Source organism: Pararge aegeria, chromosome 5 (genome assembly GCF_905163445.1).
Source record: "Pararge aegeria chromosome 5, ilParAegt1.1, whole genome shotgun sequence".
In the NCBI taxonomy this organism is placed as follows: Eukaryota; Metazoa; Arthropoda; class Insecta; order Lepidoptera; family Nymphalidae; genus Pararge; species Pararge aegeria.
In genome coordinates this window covers 5,816,723-5,838,761 of record NC_053184.1, presented here as the reverse complement: position 1 = coordinate 5,838,761, position 22,039 = coordinate 5,816,723, and the positions used below count along the sequence as shown (strand labels likewise).

Below are 22,039 nucleotides of genomic sequence, written 5' to 3'. Positions count from 1 at the left end.
ACATTATGTTGCAGCTAGCAATTAATGTGATATTATATGAATGTACTCGTAAATAATAAAAGGTAGTCCACTGATTTCCTGAGACACAGGGATTGGTTGGCAAATTATTACCATCGGTCATATTAATAAAATTCTGAGAACGCACACGATAATAAATGGTCCTTTCGATTACGAAATTCATTTTGGACCAAGGTTTAAAGTGGTACAAAGCAATAAATGTCATCATAATTCTTAAAAAATAATAAACTAAAATGTGATTATTTACTAATTATAGGTTAAAGCTACCCAGCAAATCTTACCAAATATCTCCAATGGGATGAGGTTAATTTATTTTTAAATCATCTTCAGAATGGGAGTGTAATTTTACTATAATACTTTAATATCCATAATAAAATAAAATGGATGAACAATGTAGTATCCAAGTTCAGAATTAGCAGTGTTAATTTAAATATTGTTGACGCTCATATTTCAGAATTATAAGCCTTTATCCTAGGCACGTCATGATTTATCATATGAAACTGTAATTTTAAAATAATACTGCTTTAATTTTTGGTACTTTCAATTTCTCTTTTTCAGGAAATATTAGGTCATACTCTAATCGTGTCAACAAGGCGTCATACTTAAATTAAGTACTATCACGATGTTGCAGTCCTTTACGTTATGTACAACTGTTAATAAATTACCAATTGTCATAAATAATAAAACTTAAATTTTCAATACAGAAGTAAAACAATTATTTAAAAATAAACGCTCATTTTCTAACCGATATTCATTTATTCGCAAACAAATAAAAAAAATTAACCATAACAATCTTGAATAGTTAAAGAAATATAATTTATCTAGGTAACTAATATTAAATATGTACAATTTTCAATACAAATAATAAAAATATCATTGACTCGTGCCTCTTTTAAGTTTACATCAGTTTTGTTTTCTAACTTACATTAAAATACTTACAAAACTTCAAAGTACTAACATTTTTTTTTGACTAAACCTTATTATTGCCATTTTGATACCGAAAATATAAGGCAACACCTTCCGATTTGACCTTATCCAAAGTGTTCTACAATATTTTTTCTCTGAATATATTCTATATACGCGTTTTATTTTTAGTACAAAATGTACAACTTTGGGTATAACTTCCCTTGAATTGATATTAATGTGACATTTAAATAAACATAATAATTCAAACGTATTTATAATTCGTACTTCAGGGAAAGACAGAATTTACCGCACATTATGTATATTTTATAATATATAAAAAAAGGCAAAAAGCAGTTTTTTTTAGATATTCAAATTTTTTTGCCTCAATCTATAAAAGATATCTAATATATTACAATATAAAAAATATTGGAGCTACGTGGATCTTAGGTTGTGGCTCAACACCACATTTCACAACAATTTTACAATTGTTTCCCAATTATTTTGTATGTAAACCTACAGCTAAATTTACAGCACTAAATTGACAACTGTAAAAGCAGCGCTATCGTTTCCGTAATGTTCCTTAATTTGTAGAATTATTATTGAACCTGTAAATTTAGTTCAATTTTAAGATTTATGTATATAAAAATGGGCACCAATAGTGCCAATTCTGTTGTACACAAATCCCCAAAACAAACTAAGTTGACAAGTTTAAAACTAGTGCTGAAGAACTAGTTTAGAACTAGTTTTTACAATGTTTCATGAATTACAGCATTATTAGGATTATTATTATTGGACCTGTCAATTCAATGTTGTTTAGAGACAATTTATACACAACAGAATTTGCACCAATATTGCAGAATTAACGCACTAAACTAATGAAACAGTACAGTACAGTACAGTATAAGTACTTAATAACAAGTACATGTACATACAATAAAAACAGACTAAGATAATTTTCCTTTTATTGCTCCCTTATTAAATTGAGACCTAAGAGTCCGTGATTAATTTAAAGGGGTTGTCGATTAAAGCTGAGAGTTAGCATTATAACAATATATCGTTATATCTGCTAGCCAGGGCGCAATGGCTTCAGTTTTTTTGTATATCGAATTAAATAAATAAATTCATATACTACGACATTACAGACATCGCCATCTAGCCCAAAAGTAGGCTTAACTTGTGTTATGGGCACTAAGATGACTGAGGAATCATTTTAATAAATAATATGCATAAATACTTATAAAATACAGATAAACACCTGGACACTGAAAAACATTCATGTCCATCACATAAACATTTTCCGGAGTGAAAGAAGCCGGAAGGGCGTTCGTGGGCGTTCAGCTTCTGGTCACAGTCACTGTTCACAGCCTCTAGGAGTGCAAATGATTTTTAGGTCAAATTGTCCGCGGCTGTTATGTGGAAATTTTTTAGAGCGCCCTATAATCGATACTGAAGCCAAAACTGTATTTTTTTTCTGTCTGTCTGTCTGCATCTTGACCGCCATACATTTTTTTTAGAGAGTTGTATAAATTTTCTGCGAGCTTGAAACAAAATGTTATTACGTAAAACTACGGCCTTGCAAATAAACGTGGCTTTACGTCGGAAGAGTTACGCACTGTTTTACCACCACGCTCTGACATTTGAAAGGTGCTGTCAAAACACTGGAAGAAAACACAAAACACTGCAAAACTATTCCGTCGTTATAACATATAAATTATTAGGGGGTCGGAATAGCATAAATTGCACTTATGTAAAGGCCTTAGTCGCAGATGCATAAAGCATATTGTGCGAATATATTGGATAGTTGTACACGAAGCTTAATATATTTTTGTATGTTATCATACATATTTCTATTAAACCGATAAAACACAAAGAGGTCACGAATGTGAAACGATAAAGTGAACAAGTTAATACTTGGGTATCACCTGCTTAAACCTAATAATTATTAAAACTTAAAATTATTAGTTTTACTTTAAATTAGGAATTTAACACTGTCAGCACTATAATTAATGCAGGTGGACCCGTATTCAAAAACTCTACGACCGTACATGAGATGTGGTAGACCAACCGGTTGCAAGTCCAACGATATCGATTTCTAACCATACAAAATCGATTGTGTGTAAAAAGTACTACAACCTTTTTTGCTTATTCCGATATCAACTAAGAAAACTCTGATTTCGCAAGGCTCGAGACCACACAACTACTGACCTACTTTCGGTAACTTTGTATGAGGATTTTTTCCCTATGTAATGGAGAAATCTGACCCTTTTACTCAATAAAAAATATTCTACACTATTACTACACGCCCTTGGAGTTTAAATGTTAACAAAATTACTTAAATAACAAAACCTGTTACAGTGGCAATGATACAATTTGGCGCCACTAGTATTTTCATTCGTCTGTAGAACAATCATTAGAAATAACTACGAATATGTAGTAAAATATATTTAAAAAAATGTTTCTGAAACTATTTAATAGGCGGTAAGATTAGATATTAATCTAGAAAGAATGTTGGCGCGTGAATGTACAAAAATATGAACTACTTTATTGCCGTACTAAACATTATCCATACAAAAAAAATAACGGTCCGGAGCTCTGCGAATTCATAATTTTCAACACAATATATTTACAAAATCACGGTACAAAATAGATTAACGCATTTCCGGCTCCGAATCACGTAACATTTATCAGTTGCAAACCAGTGACGTTCTGTCGTCTCCGTACAAAACATACGATACAGTGTACAACGTCGTTGTAAAGTGACATATTATGTATGGAGTGGCCGCTTGGCAACCTATCCTGTTACACAATACGTTAACTGGAAATATTTAAGGGACGTCATACGCGACCGGTCGGGTTCTCGCCCAGGGCCCTAAGTTAGCTAATACAAATTTGTATTAAAGGTAGAACAATGGCAAAAAGTACTAACGACAAAAGCGTACCAGTACGATTTTATTTTTTATTCCTCTATAAGTTAGCCCTTGACAGTAATAGCACCTGATAGTAAGTGATGATGCATTCGAAGATGGAAGCGGGCTAACCTGGTATGGCGTTTAAATTGACGCGACATCGTAGCCGAACGGTATTAGTCGGTGGTAACTAGCCACAGTGGAAGCCTCACACCAGATTAGACCAGGAAACTACAGACATTAACAAATTACCCCTGCCGGGTATCGAACCTGGGACCTCACAACTTTAAACCATAGCTTTCACCGCTGGGCCAGGAAGGTTGTCAAAGTTAACAATGCCGATTTAGGGTATGGGTTTAATTTAACTGCCATACAGGTTAGCCCGTTACCATCCTATGATTGTATCATCACTTACCAGCAGGTGAGATTGCCGTCAAAGGCTAAAACATGCAGTGGAATAAAAAAAAAAAACATTTGACAAAATTTCCGTTGGTACTAGGCAAGCATGTATCGTAGGAGCCTCTTCAAGTTGTACAAACTTTTCGCTCGGTTACGTGTTCATATCGAGCTATTTAAGAAAAAATTACATGCATTGCTGATTGCAAACCAACTTTTTTTTTCTTTTTTTTATTAAAATTAAACGGTTTTTTTTTTACTGCATGTCATTGGTCGACCCCTAAGACAGAATTGTAGTAGCAAACTCGGGCCCGCATTCTGACGCAAGTAGGCAAGTAATACAATGTACAGTGAGAATGACTATTTACTTGTACTCTTCCTCTCCTTCGTACTCCACAAGCTCCTCGTCGGTGTCAACTTTTTGTTGTTGTTGCTGAACAAGAGCTAGAGGGCCTTTCTTGTAGGCTGTCATTTCCTGCAATAGTTAACAGAGTCGTTACTAATATTATAAATTCAAAAGTTTGTTTGTTTGTCTATTTGTTTGTTCTTGCTTCACGTCACCCATGAGAAATTTCTCGGAACGGTTCCCATGAGAAATTTGTAAAACGCATATCGAAATAGCATAGAATCTCGAAATAACATAGCATTCCTCTGAATGAGGAATCATTTTTCTTGTTTAATACTTGACGTCTGCTTGATCCGTCTATTATTACAATCAAAAAATAAGCTTGGTATAAAAAACCCAAAGTAAATTTGATTTAATTTATTTATAAGAGGGTGTTTTTTTGCTTTTTGCTTTAACTATTATTTTTATTAGAGCTAAATTAATCGGTAACTCATTAACCATAAAATTTGTTAATATTAGAGAAATCGGCTAAAAATAATGATTGGAAATTAAAATTAACATCATTCCCGACTATAGATGAAATTATATAAAAAAAAACAAAATTCTTTTTGACAGCCGAGCGGCGCAGTGGGCAGCAACTCTGCTTTCTGAGTCCAAGCTCGTGGGTTCGATTCCCACAACTGGAAAATGATGAACATGAATGATTTTCAGTGTCTGGGTGTTTATCTGTATATTATAAGTATTTATGTGTATTATATTCATAAAAAAATATTCATCAGCTATCTTAGTACCCATAACACAAGCTACGCTTACTTTGGGGCTAGATGGCGATGTGTGTATTGTCGTAGTATATTTATTTATTTATTTTACAACATGGAGTAATTTTATCAAATAAGTGTATTGTCATTGATATATCTACAAAATTTGAACGAAATCAGACCGTTTTAAGACGGTCAAAATCAAGTCCAAAGGAGTCAATCACAAGTAAATAAAAAGCGTGTAAAAACCACTCTGCCCGAACAAAACGTACCCTATCATATCTCGCTTTGTCTTGTTCGCTGAGTGACTCGTATTTGAACTTGGTCTCAGGGACTGCCGCGGCCCAACGTCGGCCGAGCTCTTTGGCTATGTCGCCCATCGTGTACTCGGGATTGTTGGCCTTCACTTTGGAACGCTCGTCGTTGCAGAACCAAAAGAATGCCGATCTGTTGAATCGAGAAATTTGTTAAAGAAAAATATAGCTTTACTTAATCGTGTCTTACCAAATACTGACTGTTGCCCGCGACTTGTTCCGCGTCTCTATTAAAAATCGACTAACCAGAAATGGACATAAAATAAGTAATATCTGCATATCGTCTGCGAAATGTTCAGAACTCCTTTGTGGGGTTGAGTTTACGATTATACAACATGATTCCTATGCTAATACTGGGTCTAACAATGCATACATCTAAACATTTTTTAAAAACCCATCTACTACAGCGTGGTTACATTTGATGGATTTCTTAATGGCTGCTTCCGATATACCTTATATCGGAAGAGGCCAGCTCCACTCTCCCACAAGATAGAAAATTGATTGGAGTTTTTTGCCGGCTCTTCTCGGTAGAATCCGCTTTCCGAACCGGCGGTAGAGTCAGTACAAACAGGCATACTTGGCGTAACAAGTACATATAAAGTAGGCCTACTTGAAATAAACGAATATTGAATTTTTAATTTTATTTTTAATTGTATTTTTGTTTTGAAATATACCGCAGGAAAATTTTACGGGCAGCAATGGCCGTCTCAAGGATGCAAATAATTTCTACGATAAATTTCACTAAGACGAGTTATTTTGAATCACGCGGGTCACTAGCAGCTTTTCCAAAATAAATATTAACCAATGTCCATCACCAGGAACTTATGAAAACCGATGTATTTCTGAAAAGCTCCCATAATTAATCCTTCAAGTATTTTTTTTATTTATTTCAATTAGATCTACTTTAAAAGCGGCGATAGCTAGTTTATAAGGGTTTCTGTTTCACTTTTCTAAGTTATGTGCGTTTTAAGCAATTTATATATCACTTGCTTCAACGGTGAAGGAAAACACCGCATGCCTGAGAGTTCTCAATAATGTTCAAGGCATGTGGAGTCCACCAATCCGCACTGGGCCAGCATGGTGGTCTAGGGCCTAAACCCTTCTCAATGTGGAAGAAGACCTAAGACATATGCCCTGTAATGGGCTGGGTCGATATGACGACGATTGTCATAGAATTCAAATAAAAAAAAGATTTCATATCATGTCAGAATCAAAACTCAAAACCAAGAATAATTGGTTATTTTGTTTACTCCGTGGTCCACCACGCTGGCGAAATTCGGTTTGGTTGACTTCACAGGCCTCTGTGAACATGATAGAGAACTCTCAGGCATGCAGGTTTCCTCACGATGTTCACCTTTACTGTTAAAGCAAATGTTATTTAATAGGAAATATAAGTAAAGATATACGTAAATAAACTCGCGACCATAAACTCACAGCGATCTCTTCGGGGCGTTGGGGTCCTTGTGTTGCTGTCTCTTTCTGCCGCGCACTTTCACGTCCTTGGGCGGCACGTAGTTCTGCATCTCAAGATCATAGCGCTTCTTGTCCTGATCAGCCATCTCGTGGAACCTTTCCTTCTCCTTCTCTGACATTGTCTGAATAAAACAAGAAGGGTTCAGGAATCTTAATTCTAACTTCTATCTATCTATATATATATAAAAGAGAAAGTGTGTGGTTATGTTCCGCATAGGCTCCGAAACGGCTCCTATTTTGGAACTGTCAAACTGTCAAATACAGCTTTTATTTACTATGATGATATTCTATTGTTGGGTGTACATGGGTGTAGATAATGATCTTCACCCGCTCGAGAAGAGAATAGAAGAGAATGAATACGGAGAGAAATAAATGATTTAATATATTATGAGACTTAAATTAAAAATTTAATGATGTAAGTTTATTGTTTAAATAAAATAAAATAAAGCAAAATCTAGCCCTGGCTGGGTACGCTAGTATTTTATAAACTAGCTGTGCTAAGTACATATTCTACAACAAGTACTAAAAAAACTTGAAGGCCCGTTTACTAGGCTACATAAAATTAGTAATTCATTCAAGGGAAATTGTATATTGGTTTTCTAAGGATAAAAAAAATCCTATTATAATGAATATTAAGGATTACCTTAATGATAAAAAATGCCTGAGTATAAATTGCTCTAACTTCATAGCAAGATTTTAGTTTGACTGTGGGATGGTGAAAACAAAAAAAAACTGCCAAGTTTTTTGTGGGCTCCTCTTAAGACTAGGGTGCGTTTAGAACCCTCCTAAATTTAGTTTAAAGTTAACGAATATAGTTATCAATATCAATTATGGTAATGATGTACTCGTACGTATGAACGCTTTATAAGTGCTTGTGATATGTCTACATGAATGAAACATATTTGAAATGAGTAATGGTAGTATGTATTTATCCAAGGAAACTGATGTTCCTGTGAAAAAATTGCTGAACGGATTTTGATGAAATCTGGTATTTTGATACGGCTATAACGGCTTTGGAATGGAATTTGGAGGTTACTTCAATTGCAATACTTCATTCAAGCCAATACTGTGATTGGAAAAGTCGAATCTATTACACTGTCCCGCCCAAAAACTAGTTATATATGTATTCAATCTACTATTTTTTGCTGCGTGATTAAAATCATAAAAATTCACATCAACATAAAATTCATACTAGTAGGTATGGTTTAAGCCCTATGTAACACAATATTTGAAAAAAAAATGTCTGTAATTAAAGTAAAAATACAATGGTTTTGGTTTAACGATGCAATTCTAAAAAATAATGCTATACATACATTCCACCTTTCAGCACACTTCTTAGAGAAGGCAGCGAAAACAACATTCTCTTCTGGGTGTTTCTTCTTGTGTTCTTCCCGGCAGGTCTGCACGAAGAACGCATACGCGGTCATCCTCCCACGCGGTTTGTTGTAGGGCTTCGCTCGCGGCATCCTGCCTTTGTTGGTCGCTTGTGCGATGAGGGCCTGCTGTTGAGCTTGCTGTTGTAACTCCTGGAAACGATGATCACAATAATCATCAATAGCCTATAAAGGTCCACAGGTGGACTTTAAGCCTTTAGGCCTCTCCTTACAGGATGGTTTGCCCATAATCATCACGGTGAGTAGATTGTAGTGATTCTATCAGAGAGGACCTCACACGCGGGAAGAGATGTGGTGGCAACTGCATTGTAATCTGCCCTCACCACCCAGAAAATACCAATAAGTAATACTAACAACTAACAAGATGGGTCCATGCACGCATACTGCTCGCTTACTCTTTAGTATATAACATCATGCACTGTCACCTGCTAATGGTGCAGTCTAAGATTGAGGTTATATTAAACCCATATCACTGTGAGACCATTCTTCGATTCGGCATCGTACCGGAACGCTGAACAGCGTTGTTTGTGGCTTGCTGTGTCTGTAAGATGGTAACTATACACGGCCGAATCCCATGAGACAATCAGGGAAAATTCAGAAATTGTAAACCCCTTTTATCCCAAATTGAACCCGCTCACCACTGTGTCAGGGAGGTTGTCCTTTTGTCTCATACAAGCTTTAAATAACAGAACAAAACGTGTGTGTTTAAGTACATTAAAACTAAACATGTGTTGGACCCATATCACCATATAAGATTAAAAGGGTTTGTTATGTTGCCCAAAAGTATGACCAAGTTGTTTTTTGACTTGATCTATGTTACCATACAAGCTTTTAAAGGCTGGGCTTTTTTTATGTTATTTATTATATATATATATTACATGTTCCTTATATGCACATGCATAGCACAGCATATGCATGTTGTTAGTGCTCTTAATAAATAAATAAATAAATAAGGCTAGAAGTCCTCTTTTTTTCTTTCTACTAATTGGCTTGTTTTCCATTCTTCTCTTTTACATAGATCCTATTTGAATACTCATTTATGGACGCAGCATGTACATTCCTGCTGCAGAATTAACTTTCGATAAACCTACTGCTGTTACTCAGCTATGGAATAATGAAAACTATAACTATAATATACTTTACCTGTAAGGTAGCAGATTGCCTTTGTAGTGCAGCCTGTATTTGTTGCTGCTGTGTTGCTTGTATCTGCTCCTGCAGTGTTTGCTGCTGTTGCTGCAGCGACTGTGCCACTTGCTGCTGTAATGCCGCCTGCGCTTGTACAATAGCCTGGGCCTGGGCCTGGCTCACTTGCAACTGTATTGCTTGCTGCGGATTATTTTGCTGCTGCTGCTGTTGTTGCTGCAGCATTTGTTGCAATGTTTGCTGCTGGTGTTGCAATGTTTGTTGCAGATTCTGACTCTGATGTTGGAGCGCCTGTTGCAAGTTTTGTTGTTGTTGTTGCAGCTGCTGTTGTAATTGATTCTGTTGGATTTGATTCTGCTCTTGTGCTTGTTGCCGTAGAGCCTGATGGTTTTGTTGAATTTGACCGTTGGCCTGATTGCTTTGATCAGAATCAGGGCTAGACTGGTTTTGGGGCTAAAACAAAGAAAATCCTTCTTCAGTTTTACTATATACTAGAATGTTTTACTCGTCATAATTCTATTTAAGTAACAATAAATTTAAAAATCCAGGTTGTAGTACCCAGTTTTATTGACTCACTCCATGTTTAATGCTTAAAATTAAAAGTTAATCTTTATCGTATTGTATTATCATATCAACCCATTACTGGCCCACTACAGGGCACAAGTCTACTCTCCCACAATGGGTTCAGATCTCCACCAGCCTTGTGTTGATTGGTGGACTAAATTGTATAATTTTAATAGAAATAATTGGCAGTGTAAGCTTATTCATCAGGATATATTTAAGTTAGTAAAATAATAAAATAACCCTGCGGCACAAAATCTAATATTTCTGGTTATGTATTATAATTTGAACTTCCTATTTATTTATAAAATTCATTTTCCTATTTATATTTTACTTTTGTGTTTTAAACTTTGTGCACATCCGTGCAGCAGTATCATTTGATAAAACTCAATAAAAATGATATGAGGTACAAAGTTACAAGGTACAGGTAAACAATCAGAATATAAGTGTGATGGTATTTACAGGCCAAAAAAAATACACCCAAAGGCTGCCTCACAGGACAATATATGATCGGAAGTTATGGCCAAAACCTAAAAAGTCAACTAATTTTAAAGGAATTTGTAGGGGGACTGGAATGACAAGACCTGAGACATTATAAGTCACAACTTCAGATTACGGTAGCTGTACTATCTAATAGTATAGATATATTCTAAATTTAACCTATTAATTGTTAATGCACTCAACTAACAGCTCAGCAACTGTCTCATGGCAGGACACAAGCCTCTTCTACCATGTGAGAGAGGGATTTTAGACTTAGCCGTGCTCCAATTCAGATTGTTGGGCTATACCAATATTATTATCACATTTTAGTAATAATACCCAGAATAGATAACTTAAAAAAGGCAATCCAAAGCATGGTGTTGGAAAGTACCAATTTCGGAACTCCTATCTACCGACTGTTTCAATCGATTGATGATTATTTGGCCTAACATTGCAATGTGAACCAGGGCTTTGTGATTCATAGTCAACAAGATAGACTAACGAGGTAATATTTAAATTTCGATTTTTATATAAAGTCTAAGTTTTATTAAGTCTCAGACATTAAAAACAATAGTGCCCTTTAGTTGTTGGGGAGTTAAATTACAAAATTTACTTAGTAAGGTGCTTTTAATTCATCAACCTTGGCAAATACACAAAATAAAGCTAATTGTTAACTATGCACACAAAACGTAACTCATCTAAATAACGAAGTGCAAAAATATTTTTTCATACATGGTTGAAAAGAAAGACTATAAAAATATCCAAATTACTTACACCTCAACGGCAGTTTTTATACTACTCTTTAAACCCGTATTAAACAATGGCTATTTTAGTCATTAAGTTAGTAAAAATAAGCAAAAGACTATATATTAATTTTCATTTATTTCTATTTCAAATTAATTTTGAACAAAATATGGTCTTTAACTTCAACCTACAAATCAATCGTACTTTACCTTACTTCAGTATATAATTATTTTGGAAAATGGAAACAAAGATTATTTTTAGGTTATATACAAGAAAACAAAAAAAAAATTAAAAGCTGACATTTTGGAAATTTAAATCTGATATGACACTTAGTAAATAGTGATGTGAAATAAATTATAAATAACAACTTCTATTGAGCTTTCACAATTACATCTTTTCCACATATCTCTATCTTTTGGTACAAAATAATAAAAAAAAAAAATGATTGTTAATTTCCATTGAAAATAGTATTTAAAAAATAAAATAATAACCACATGATTAAGAAAACATAAGAGTAACCTCTTTAACTCTTTTTAAAGTCCATGTCCATAGACAACGGGTTAAAAATTAAGGTTTTTACCCTTAGTTGAAGTAAAGAACACGAAAATATAATTTTATAATTATTAGTAAATTCATAATAATATGAAACTATACCGTGGGAGACGAAGTCTGTTGTGATTCTACTGACCCTGAAGCATACCACCACGGTTGTTGAGGGGATTCTTCCCGTGTATTAGAACCAGTCATTATACGGTAATCAAAACCTGGCGTTGAGTTGTCAGCACCATTATTAGGAAAGCCACCAGTCATTTTATAAGTATATAATTGATGAGTTGCAGAAGCAGTACTTCTAGCAATCTCTTCATTCAATTGTTGTTGGTGCTGTATTTCACCAGATCCACCCGGCCACCACGAGGCTTCGTCGCGCGCACCCCAAGCGCCCCCCGTTGCGCCCCGATCCCCCATATCACAATCGGCGCTGTCGAATAACCAGTTTCTTTATTCCACTTCAGCTGCCTTAATTATTCTTTGTTTTGTGTCGTTTTTGAAAGCATATCCTTAGTATAGAAATGTAAGTGTTATTAAGCTTTCCTTTGTTATCTTGAGAGCTCTGTATGTTTTCACCGAAACTCATAAATGTTAAGCACAGACTAGCTTTTCATCACTAAGAATCCGAATAATTACTTATTGTTAATCATTTTAAGTGAGAAAAATATAGATTATTTGTGAAAACACGCGAGTTCGGTTAATAAAAAAAAGCTGCCGGCTATAAGTTAACACTCCACGCGCGTACGTTTTGTCTTCGTTCGTATTTGAGTCAATACATTTGGCAACGTCGCATAGTAGGACGCTAAACAAGTGCGCAGTGGTGCCCTCAACGCGCAGCGGACATTTAAAAAAATGTTCCATGTCTACGCGAAGAGAGCCCGAACGTGCACGAAGTGGCAACAAGCTCGTCCAGCAACCGGTCAATAAGGCGATTAGCGCAGCCTCATACTATTTCTACCTCTATATCAAAACAGTCTTTTGTCCATTATAATATTTTGATATTTTAACAGATTAAGTGAAAGTAATTTATTTTAGTCATTTGAATATTGTAAGCTCCACATGTATAGCAGTTGACTTGCGCGATATCATTAAACATTTCATACTAGTACAAAATTATGGAAAGTTAATTAAGTTTAATTAGGTATGTAGCTACCTATCAAGTATCAACATCGAACGATTTTACTCGCTATCAATCTATTTTGCCTTGGCAGCATTTAATAATACACTTGCACTTTTCTACTTCTATTTTTTATATTCATCGCAAATTGCTGCCTCAATTATCACTTTCAGAATTTCAGATTATATACATATTTAATTATCAAATGTAATATCTTATGCATAATTAACATCTGCTTCAATTAATCTAAGATTTTTTTAAATATGAATTCAATAATCTACAATCCTTCGTTAAAAGTATTTCCTTAACTATCTCTAAACTTATGAAATCATGTTGCATCAACAAGATTTATATCAAAGACATTTTTCGTTTGTATTTGTCGATGAAAAGTTAAATCTATACACTTAGGCTACTTTACGGGAATCGCCGATCGCCCTAAAAGAAGATTCCTCTTCTTGAACCTATGGTAAAAACTATATGGTATAAACTATGGTTGATTGATTAGTGATAAAACTGTAACAGTCTTTAATCTAGCTTCTTCACCAGCTGCTTTTTGTGAATCAATATAATGTTGCTGTGATTAGCTACGGCTGGAGTAACTCGAGAGTGGCATGTTATCTTTTTTACTATTTGCCATTATCTTTAACTATATTGCTAAAACTGTACACTTTTTAAAATATCTTGTTTCGATATTTCTGATATTAATGAGTTTAGTCAACAGTATAGACAATGTGAATCGTGCAAAATCGCAATCTATCATCATTGGCAGCCCCGGAATTATTTCAAAGGTTGATTGGCGGAACCTTCCCTTATTTTCCCTTTTTATGCCACCTTTAGAGATTTTGGCATTCATACATCTTAATCAGGAATTATAATGGTCTACGAATATTAAGGAATTGAGTATGGAAAAATAAGCAACATGGCCACTCTTTCTGTTCTATTTCTTTCATTGTATGTAAAATCTTATGCGTTAACTTGAAGTGGTTTGCGAATTAAAATTGTAAACAAAATAAGTAAATTAACCAATCTATGGATTGGTCATTAAAAAATATTGTATTCAACGAATGATATGCGGATAGTATATAATATATGCGTAGTGGGCAGAAAACGAACTTCCAAAAGTGAAATGGTTTTTATTAAATATAACTTTTAATAAAAATATTTATAGTCTTCGTGAGCGTCTCATGGACGTGAAGAGTGACTGAGATGAAAGCGTTAAGTGCATAAAACGCAAACTTTTGCTTGTTATATGGATAAATGGATTATTGATATACATTCTTCAGTGTCATGCTTGTAATGTTTTCCAAACCCGTTGCAAGAATGTAAAAGAAAGGAAGGATGAGAAGATTCTATTTATATTTAGAAGATTTGACCTAAACCTTCGAAGTGGAAAGATTAAACTATCCTAATAAAAATAAACTGTGAAGGTAACACCCATTGTATTAATGGATCTTTTATGAAAATTCATAGTATGATATTCCTTTATGTGTGGTAATACGAAAGAATTCGTGCTTAGAGAAAATTGGAAATCACTATTGATACAGAGAAAAAAAAGTTATTAAAAATATTAAAGAGATCTGTCGCAAACTCATCATATCACTCATAATCTTGTTATATACAAAAGTTATAAAAAATACATCACAGACGGCTATTTAGAAATAATATCAGATTCATAAAATTCAGCGAAAACATTATACCTAGTTAAAGTACAAGTTCCATCATCTCTATCCATACACCTCGTAACAATAAATTCAGTAAACGTTCTCCTATAATTTGACAAACACAATTCATCAAGCAACATTACTTAAGTTATGTAATCATTCAATGACAACACAATAAATAAAATTATTTACAGTGTTATTTGAAAGTTAAGCACTTGCAGAGAATAATTTGTGTCCGTGCTGTTAAACAATTTAATAAACGTTATTAAATTTTGAAAATTTTATGTATGTTCATAAGAACATGTGACTGCAATAATTTAAACATTAGAAGTAAGAATAAACTTACAGTGCAATATACTTGTTCACATTAAATTCATAATTCGTTTAAAGGAAATTGCATACAATTCTACAATAAACTACCCATTGACATCTTGGAGATGCCTCTTAAGTTCAAAGTTTGTATTAAACGTAAGCTTATAGTCCTATTATAGTATAAAGGACTACGTAATCGATAAAAAAGCTTGGGTGTGAATTATTGCTCTAACCAGGTTGCTCTTCTAATAATTTTAAATGACAATGTGAGATGGTGATAACAAAAAAAACACACCCGGCTAAGTTTGTTGTGGGCTTCTTCTTAGTGGTCTAAGAGGAACGGACGCGATTGGGACCCTCGTAGCTTTAGTTTTAAGTTTACGAATATGGTTATCGCAATCATCTCACTAGCGTGCAATTCTCATGTAATGTACCTACGCATCAAAAGTGCCACTTATGGGCCTACTCGAACAAAGATATTTTTAACTTTGACTTTGACTTTGAAACGTATGCAGGTACATGGATCATACTACATACTGTAATAGTAAAATAAGTAGTGATCAATAGGGTATTGATAATTAATGATAATGTATAATTTATTTAGGTTCACATTTGCGTTCAAATAATAACAATGTTTACCGCAAAACATGAGGTCAACGTGTGGTCAGCAGAACAAAATCTTCGAATACTGCAAAGGATAAACTAGTTTACATTGTTTCTTGCATTTATCTTATGATAAATGAACACGAGAAGGTACTCAATCAAAAAAGAGGATCGATGTAATGTATCTACGCAATAAAAGAATGAGATATAAATGTGCAATAGGAACTTACGTCAAAATGGTCCACAAAAAAATACATTGGAGTGTCCGATGATAAACTTTCCGGGTCCCGTCTTGCAAGCGTTAGCCACTTATTTTTTAGGCACATAAACAAATATTAAATGTTCGGTCTTTATCATATAGTAATCTTTTGTTATAGTTGTAATTCCACATTGTGGAATTCCGCATTGACAAAACAGTCAACCTCACAGATGTTTGTGTTTAGTAAGGCGTTACGTCATACGTCATTCAAGACACCATCCTTGTGACTAAAGGACGTTTTAGTATGTACATAAAGTAAATTAATGTGAAAGCTGGTTTTCTCTGATTTTATTTTGTTAAAACTAGGTGGCTTATATTGGCCATAAGGTATTAGTAACAAGTCTCTGAAAATAATTGTTTATTAATAAAACTTCAATTTTATTGAATCTTAATTAGTTACACAATTGAGGCAGTCAGTTGTATTCTTAATTTTTGTGCCGCGGTAACCACAATGATAATGACAAAGCCATAAAAAATCTGCTAACCTATCCTATAGTAGGTATACTATAGAATAGGTATAAATTAAAAAAAACCCTTACCAAATAAAAATATCGGGTGTACCTAAGACACTCGAAATTCTCAGGAATGGCGCGGACGTTTTGACGTTCCCTTGTTGGCAGTTGGCATGACATGACGCCCGAACAACACCCACAAACAATACCAGCTGATATGTTTTAAAATAAGTCTTATTTCCAGCATTTCCTTATCTTTGTATGAAATTTTAATGGAACGGTAAAACGTCCGTGCAATGTTCGCGCCAGACTGATAATTGTGTGGCTTGCACTCGAAGCAAAACACTGGAGAAGGCGGAAAAACAAGAACTTTATTTTTTTTACGATATGAATATATTCATAGCGATGTTGTTTCGTAAAAAAAATCAAAGTCTTCGTGGAAAAAGTTAATGAAACCTTTGTTTATGTGACTGGTATATTATTAATTACATCCTATTTAAAACACCTATCACATATTATTATTTATCTACTTTTCATTTAATTTAAATATGGGTAAGTAGAAGTAAAAATTGTTTATATTGTTATATATTATATTACTAAACATGTATTTTCAACTCAACCTAGGTACCTATACAAGAAACTGCAGAAAGAAGAATCAGGAACATTTTTCGCATAGGTATACAATAATTACTACTATCCTCCTTTTTCATATCGGGTAAAGATGCAATGGGATCCGCTGTCCGCATGACGAGACATTTACAATTTTATACTAAAAGAGTGCCTACGTCGTACAAAATACGTATAGCACGATAAAGTTCATATTCGCCGACTTCTGCAACCAACTCACTCAAAAGTCAAATGAGTCTCAACTCTAATGTCTATTATATTACGAACTATAGCTACTTACCTACTACAGCTGCATTTGTGTTGTGTTTAGGTATAGTGCTTGTATAGTATAGTGTCACTTTACTTCGGTATTCGGCAGCCATTTGCTTACAAAATTAGAATGTAATACTATTATTACCACTTACTAATACTAATAAAATAACACAAAATTATTTATTCCATACGAACTCCCAATTCTAATCAAAAAGACATAGCCTATTAAAACAAAATATAATAAAACTCACCAAGTATATAAATATTGCAAACGAGCACACGATTTCAGCGCTTATTACGTAGGGAACTTCGTGTTTGTTCGCTTCGCGGCGCTAATAAAATATACGCGACAGGCTATCTCAATGAGAAAATGTTTCGATTGGACCAATTTAAACTGCGCGCCATACAGCCACCAATCACTATTTTTGCTTGGGCTTTATTTTTTGTTGATACTTACTTATAGCTATCTTGCCATACAATATAGCATCTTCATGCACACATTTGAAAACCGTTTTCATTTTCACAAAGAATTTTAGGTTTGTATTGGTGTTTTTGAATGTGTGAGAATGAGGAGAAATGCTATTGCTATTGCGTTTGTAAAGGTGACGGGACGTATACTTGAATGGCGATCTGTGGTTATGTTGTATTTTTGTGATTAAGTGGCAAAATAATAACAGCTGGTTTATGAAAATATTAATGGGGAAAGAGATGTGTGCGGTTATTTTATTTTAACGTCGAAAAGTGTCGTATCTACCAGAAATTCTACCGTAAGCTTCATTAATAAAGTCATGAACAATTGCATTATTCGTATAAAAGTGCAGTGATTGGAAAAACGCTATTGTTGTAAATCGAATGCGGTTTATTGTTGCGGTGACCGGGTGCTTTTGATATGATATTAATTGACTGCTTTGCCGAAATGCCCAGTGTTTTCACTTATCATAACCTCAACGTTTAGGCTTGAATACGTCAAAACTATTTTGCATCGCCCAGTGCGAGGCCGTGCGTAAAACTTAAGTTTATCTGTTATATATGATTCAACGCGAGTATCCAATGAACAACGGGTTTAGCACAGGAGAAGAAGATTCTAGAGGCAATTCAGATCAAATATGTTGCCTTGTGGATGACAACGAACGATGTAGGCGCCCTGCTGGTAATGCATCGTACAGCAAACGCATACAGAAAACTGTGGCGCAGAGAAGGCTCAAACTGAACATAGATCCTCAGGTATGTAGCATCAATGTTTTCTCTAAATTTCATAAATTCATACATAAATGTACAATTTTTAAGTCAGGATTAAAAGAAAGGTAATGAATTAAGATTTTTTTTTTTATTATTAAGGCAAGGCACACATACATCTGCGATTATCATAAAACAATGATACAATGTGCAAGGACAAAGCAGAGGAGGCCTAAAGACTCAGAGGATGACAGCAATGAAGCTGAGATGGATACTCCTGATGTAGACTGGTTTCAATTGCAAGTCAATACTCTGAGGAGGTACAAAAGACACTACAAAGTGCCTACCAGGCCAGGATTGAATAAAGCTCAACTTGCTGAAGTAAGCAATTTTATTTATTACATGCTTCATTCATATTTATTGGCCATCACTACCTATCTAAACTATTAGTTGCTTAAGTACAACTTAATAGATCACATTATAAAAAAATGCCTTTATAAAATACAATGCTTAAGAATTACAATAATATTTCTTTAATGTTTATCTGCCATCCTTATTTTTATTACACTATAAAATGCTTGTTACTAAATATATCCAATTCAAGTCTTATTTTATTTATTAATCAACAAAATTATTAATTAAGTATGTCTTTACATTAATTCTTTAAATATAATTGAATTATAAAATCAATACCTCTGTCATAAAAACTAAAATTATAATTTTTTTTAATACTTACAAATCATTGGAATCAAAACTTCAAAGGCTTTTGAAGCTTGAATGCTGAGACCAATTTGTCCACTATTTACTTAGACTTTCTTTTTACACAAGAACCCAAAGAGCTATATTTGTTTTAAATCAATTTGGCAGCTTTATATCCTTTTCAAATGGAAAGGATACATACAATGTTTGGCAAGTGTTTATACCTTTTTTAATTACATACATGTAAATGTGTAAATTCACACAGAATTTAACATTGTGTATTTTTCTATGTTACAGGTCATACAGAAACATTTCAAATCCTTGCCAGTGAATGAAAAAGATATAATGGCATACTTTATTTATATGGTGAAAACCAATGGCAATAAATTGGACCAGAAAAATGGCATAAATTCAGACTCAGTGTAGTGTTATGTGAATTTAATTTATGAAATGTAGTTTTAATGTTAGTTGTAAAATATAATTAGATGGTTTCTCTTCCTAAATTTACAATCAACGTTTGAGAGATTGTCCCTTGTTTAGTTTTTAAAATGGATCTCTTATTTATATTTTTATAGATATTTCTCCCTGTTGTGATTATTGTAGAAAAGCCACTGTACCAACCATGTGATTAATTAACCACACCAATCTTTCTTGGCTCGTGGAGATATGGTTCATATTGCTATACCATATTTTACTAAATAGGGCAAAGTGGAAGTATGATAAATAATATTTTAAACCAACATATACATTTTGTTTAGTGAGACAATTTTTTTGTAATTTTCAGCCGGAATTTTTGCTGGAATTTTTGGTGATCTAACATAAAATGCTAGATCACAAAACATTCCGGCATATAACTTTTGACTCATAATTGTTTTTAAAACCATTGTAATATTATTTACAATGAAAAATGTGATATAAAATATTCAATTTTTCCTTTATCAATAATTTTAAAATTATTAAGACCTATTTTATCAATATAATCAATTATCATAGTAAGATTACAAACTCATTTTACTTTCTGTGTGTAAAGAATCCCAAATTTTAGTCATATATATACTTATATGATGGTTGAATAATTAAATCAAAATAAAATAACACACAAAGATTCTCATTCAAAAGTTTGTGTAGGTATGTAGCTTGCAATTATTAATAACTAAAAATACTCATAAAATTGTAGATTTAACGCTTCATCTGTCGTAGTTTTAAACTTGGATAGCCATAAAAAAAATCTTACTGAGCCTTGGTTGAGCCATATTTATTTTTTAATATGAGTTCATTACTGACAGAAAAGCTGACAGCCTGGTAAACCTTCCAAGAATTTGTCACATGAAATGATTATTTGCATTGATAAATTGTTTGAAGCTTGGCCGCTAATTTGTAAAAATAAAAATGGCGGACAGTGGAGTAGCCATGCTTAATACTACATGCTTGATACATAACTTGCGTGAATAAGTTTGCCCAGTATGATTCAATGCCATGCATCGAGGCCATTGAGGGTGTGGTTATTAATCGCATTAAAGTATGGTGCTAGAGATGCATGTTTGTGCTAGACTGTGATCTCATTTAGTTAGTAATGATTCAATCTAGGATGGTAACATGCTTCACTCAAACGAGGAATTAAACCCATACGTACACCTTATCAGTATATTTTATATTGTATTTATGTTGAATCATAATCCATAGCAAGTTGAATGCACTATTCCTAAAGGAAATGGGTAAATAATAAACAACGGACAATCTTAAGAGTCTACAATGGTTTTATAATATTTAAAAAAATGGAATATATATATTGTACTTTAGAAATACATTTACATCAAGACGCTTCACTTAGTGAATAATTTGTAAAGCGTTAATTGAGAAAATTTAATGCTTTCAAAAAATATATATTGTTTATATTGTAAGACACAAAATTACTCAAATATTAGACATGACATTACAATACAAATTACCACCCAATATATTACAATATAGGTACTTGACTCTATTTTATTTCTACATTTTTGTATGGTAAAAGAACAAACTGACTAAAATAAAATAACTCGAGAAGCCAAAAGACGACCTTACTATTAGTAGTATTTCAAAATACTACTCATTTCATCAGTTATTCTACCTTTGACGCCACGATCACATCGGGGGTAATTGCGCAAGGCAATTGTAATCAGTTTCGATTTCTATAGTTTAAGTAAAAGTTGTTGTGAATTTTATAATTAAACTTAATTTTCGAGCATGATTTTTTATTTTTGACAAGAATTTAAACTAGGTATTCCAATTACTTGCATCAGTTCTATTAATAATTAATCATTGCACAATAAGGATTCCTTATTTTCAATATTTTGTACGTAACCTAAAACGATTATGATTGAATTGCTCAATTACCCTTATATATTTATCATTTTAATAGGTCTCAGAAGGTCAGGTCAGCATTAGTATAGTTCTATATCCAGATTGCTACATGGCTTAACATTGCTCGTAGGTTAGTCTTTTAATATTTGACATAATATGTATAAGTCGTGTCACATAAAAAGAGCGCTGCTATACACTAAGCTATGTTACAACTCTTACGAACGTTGTACGTATGGTTAAAGTGATCACACTTTTTCTCCATTAATTATTGATGCCCATTCGCGGTGCAATAAAAAGTTTATATCTGTTTTTAATTTATATATAACTCGTTCCAATTTTCATGTTCAGTAGAATAGAATAATGCTATGTTTAGACATGTCCATTTTGTTTAGTTTGAGAGTTTGAATAAACTATCTAGGCTAGCGCTCTCCAACCCAAACAATAAGCCTTTCGATGAGGCGTGATTTTTTATCAATCGTAAGCCTAAAACTAGTATTAGATGGTTTCTACGCTGATCGACCATCAACGCTCTTTTTAGGTGGCACTTACT

The 22,039-nt window shown here is 33.5% G+C and overlaps 2 protein-coding genes across 5 annotated transcripts; one reads left to right on the top strand and one right to left on the bottom strand.

The window, feature by feature from the left end:
* Positions 1-2,402: 2,402 nt before the first annotated feature.
* On the bottom strand, positions 2,403-17,583 carry LOC120623622 (high mobility group protein DSP1-like). Of its 4 annotated transcripts, none has more exons than XM_039889698.1 (6): positions 17,523-17,583; positions 9,655-10,107; positions 8,431-8,643; positions 7,079-7,239; positions 5,603-5,777; positions 2,403-4,701 (listed from the first exon to the last, which is right to left on the bottom strand). In XM_039889698.1, the coding sequence occupies exons 2-6, from the start codon at positions 9,877-9,879 to the stop codon at positions 4,591-4,593; spliced, it is 885 nt and encodes a 294-aa protein (XP_039745632.1). In that variant the 5' UTR covers positions 9,880-10,107; positions 17,523-17,583; the 3' UTR covers positions 2,403-4,590. The 4 variants fall into 4 exon arrangements, with proteins under 4 accessions (XP_039745632.1, XP_039745631.1, XP_039745633.1 ...); XM_039889697.1 differs by lacking the exon at positions 17,523-17,583 and adding an exon at positions 15,912-16,141; XM_039889699.1 differs by lacking the exon at positions 17,523-17,583 and adding an exon at positions 15,718-15,742.
* Positions 17,584-17,786: 203 nt separating this feature from the next.
* On the top strand, positions 17,787-20,802 carry LOC120623664 (histone deacetylase complex subunit SAP30 homolog). The gene is made up of 3 exons (XM_039889827.1): positions 17,787-18,495; positions 18,610-18,828; positions 19,444-20,802. Exons 1-3 carry the CDS (start codon positions 18,301-18,303, stop codon positions 19,570-19,572), a joined length of 543 nt encoding a protein of 180 aa, XP_039745761.1. The 5' UTR covers positions 17,787-18,300; the 3' UTR covers positions 19,573-20,802.
* The last annotated feature ends 1,237 nt before the right edge of the window (positions 20,803-22,039 follow it).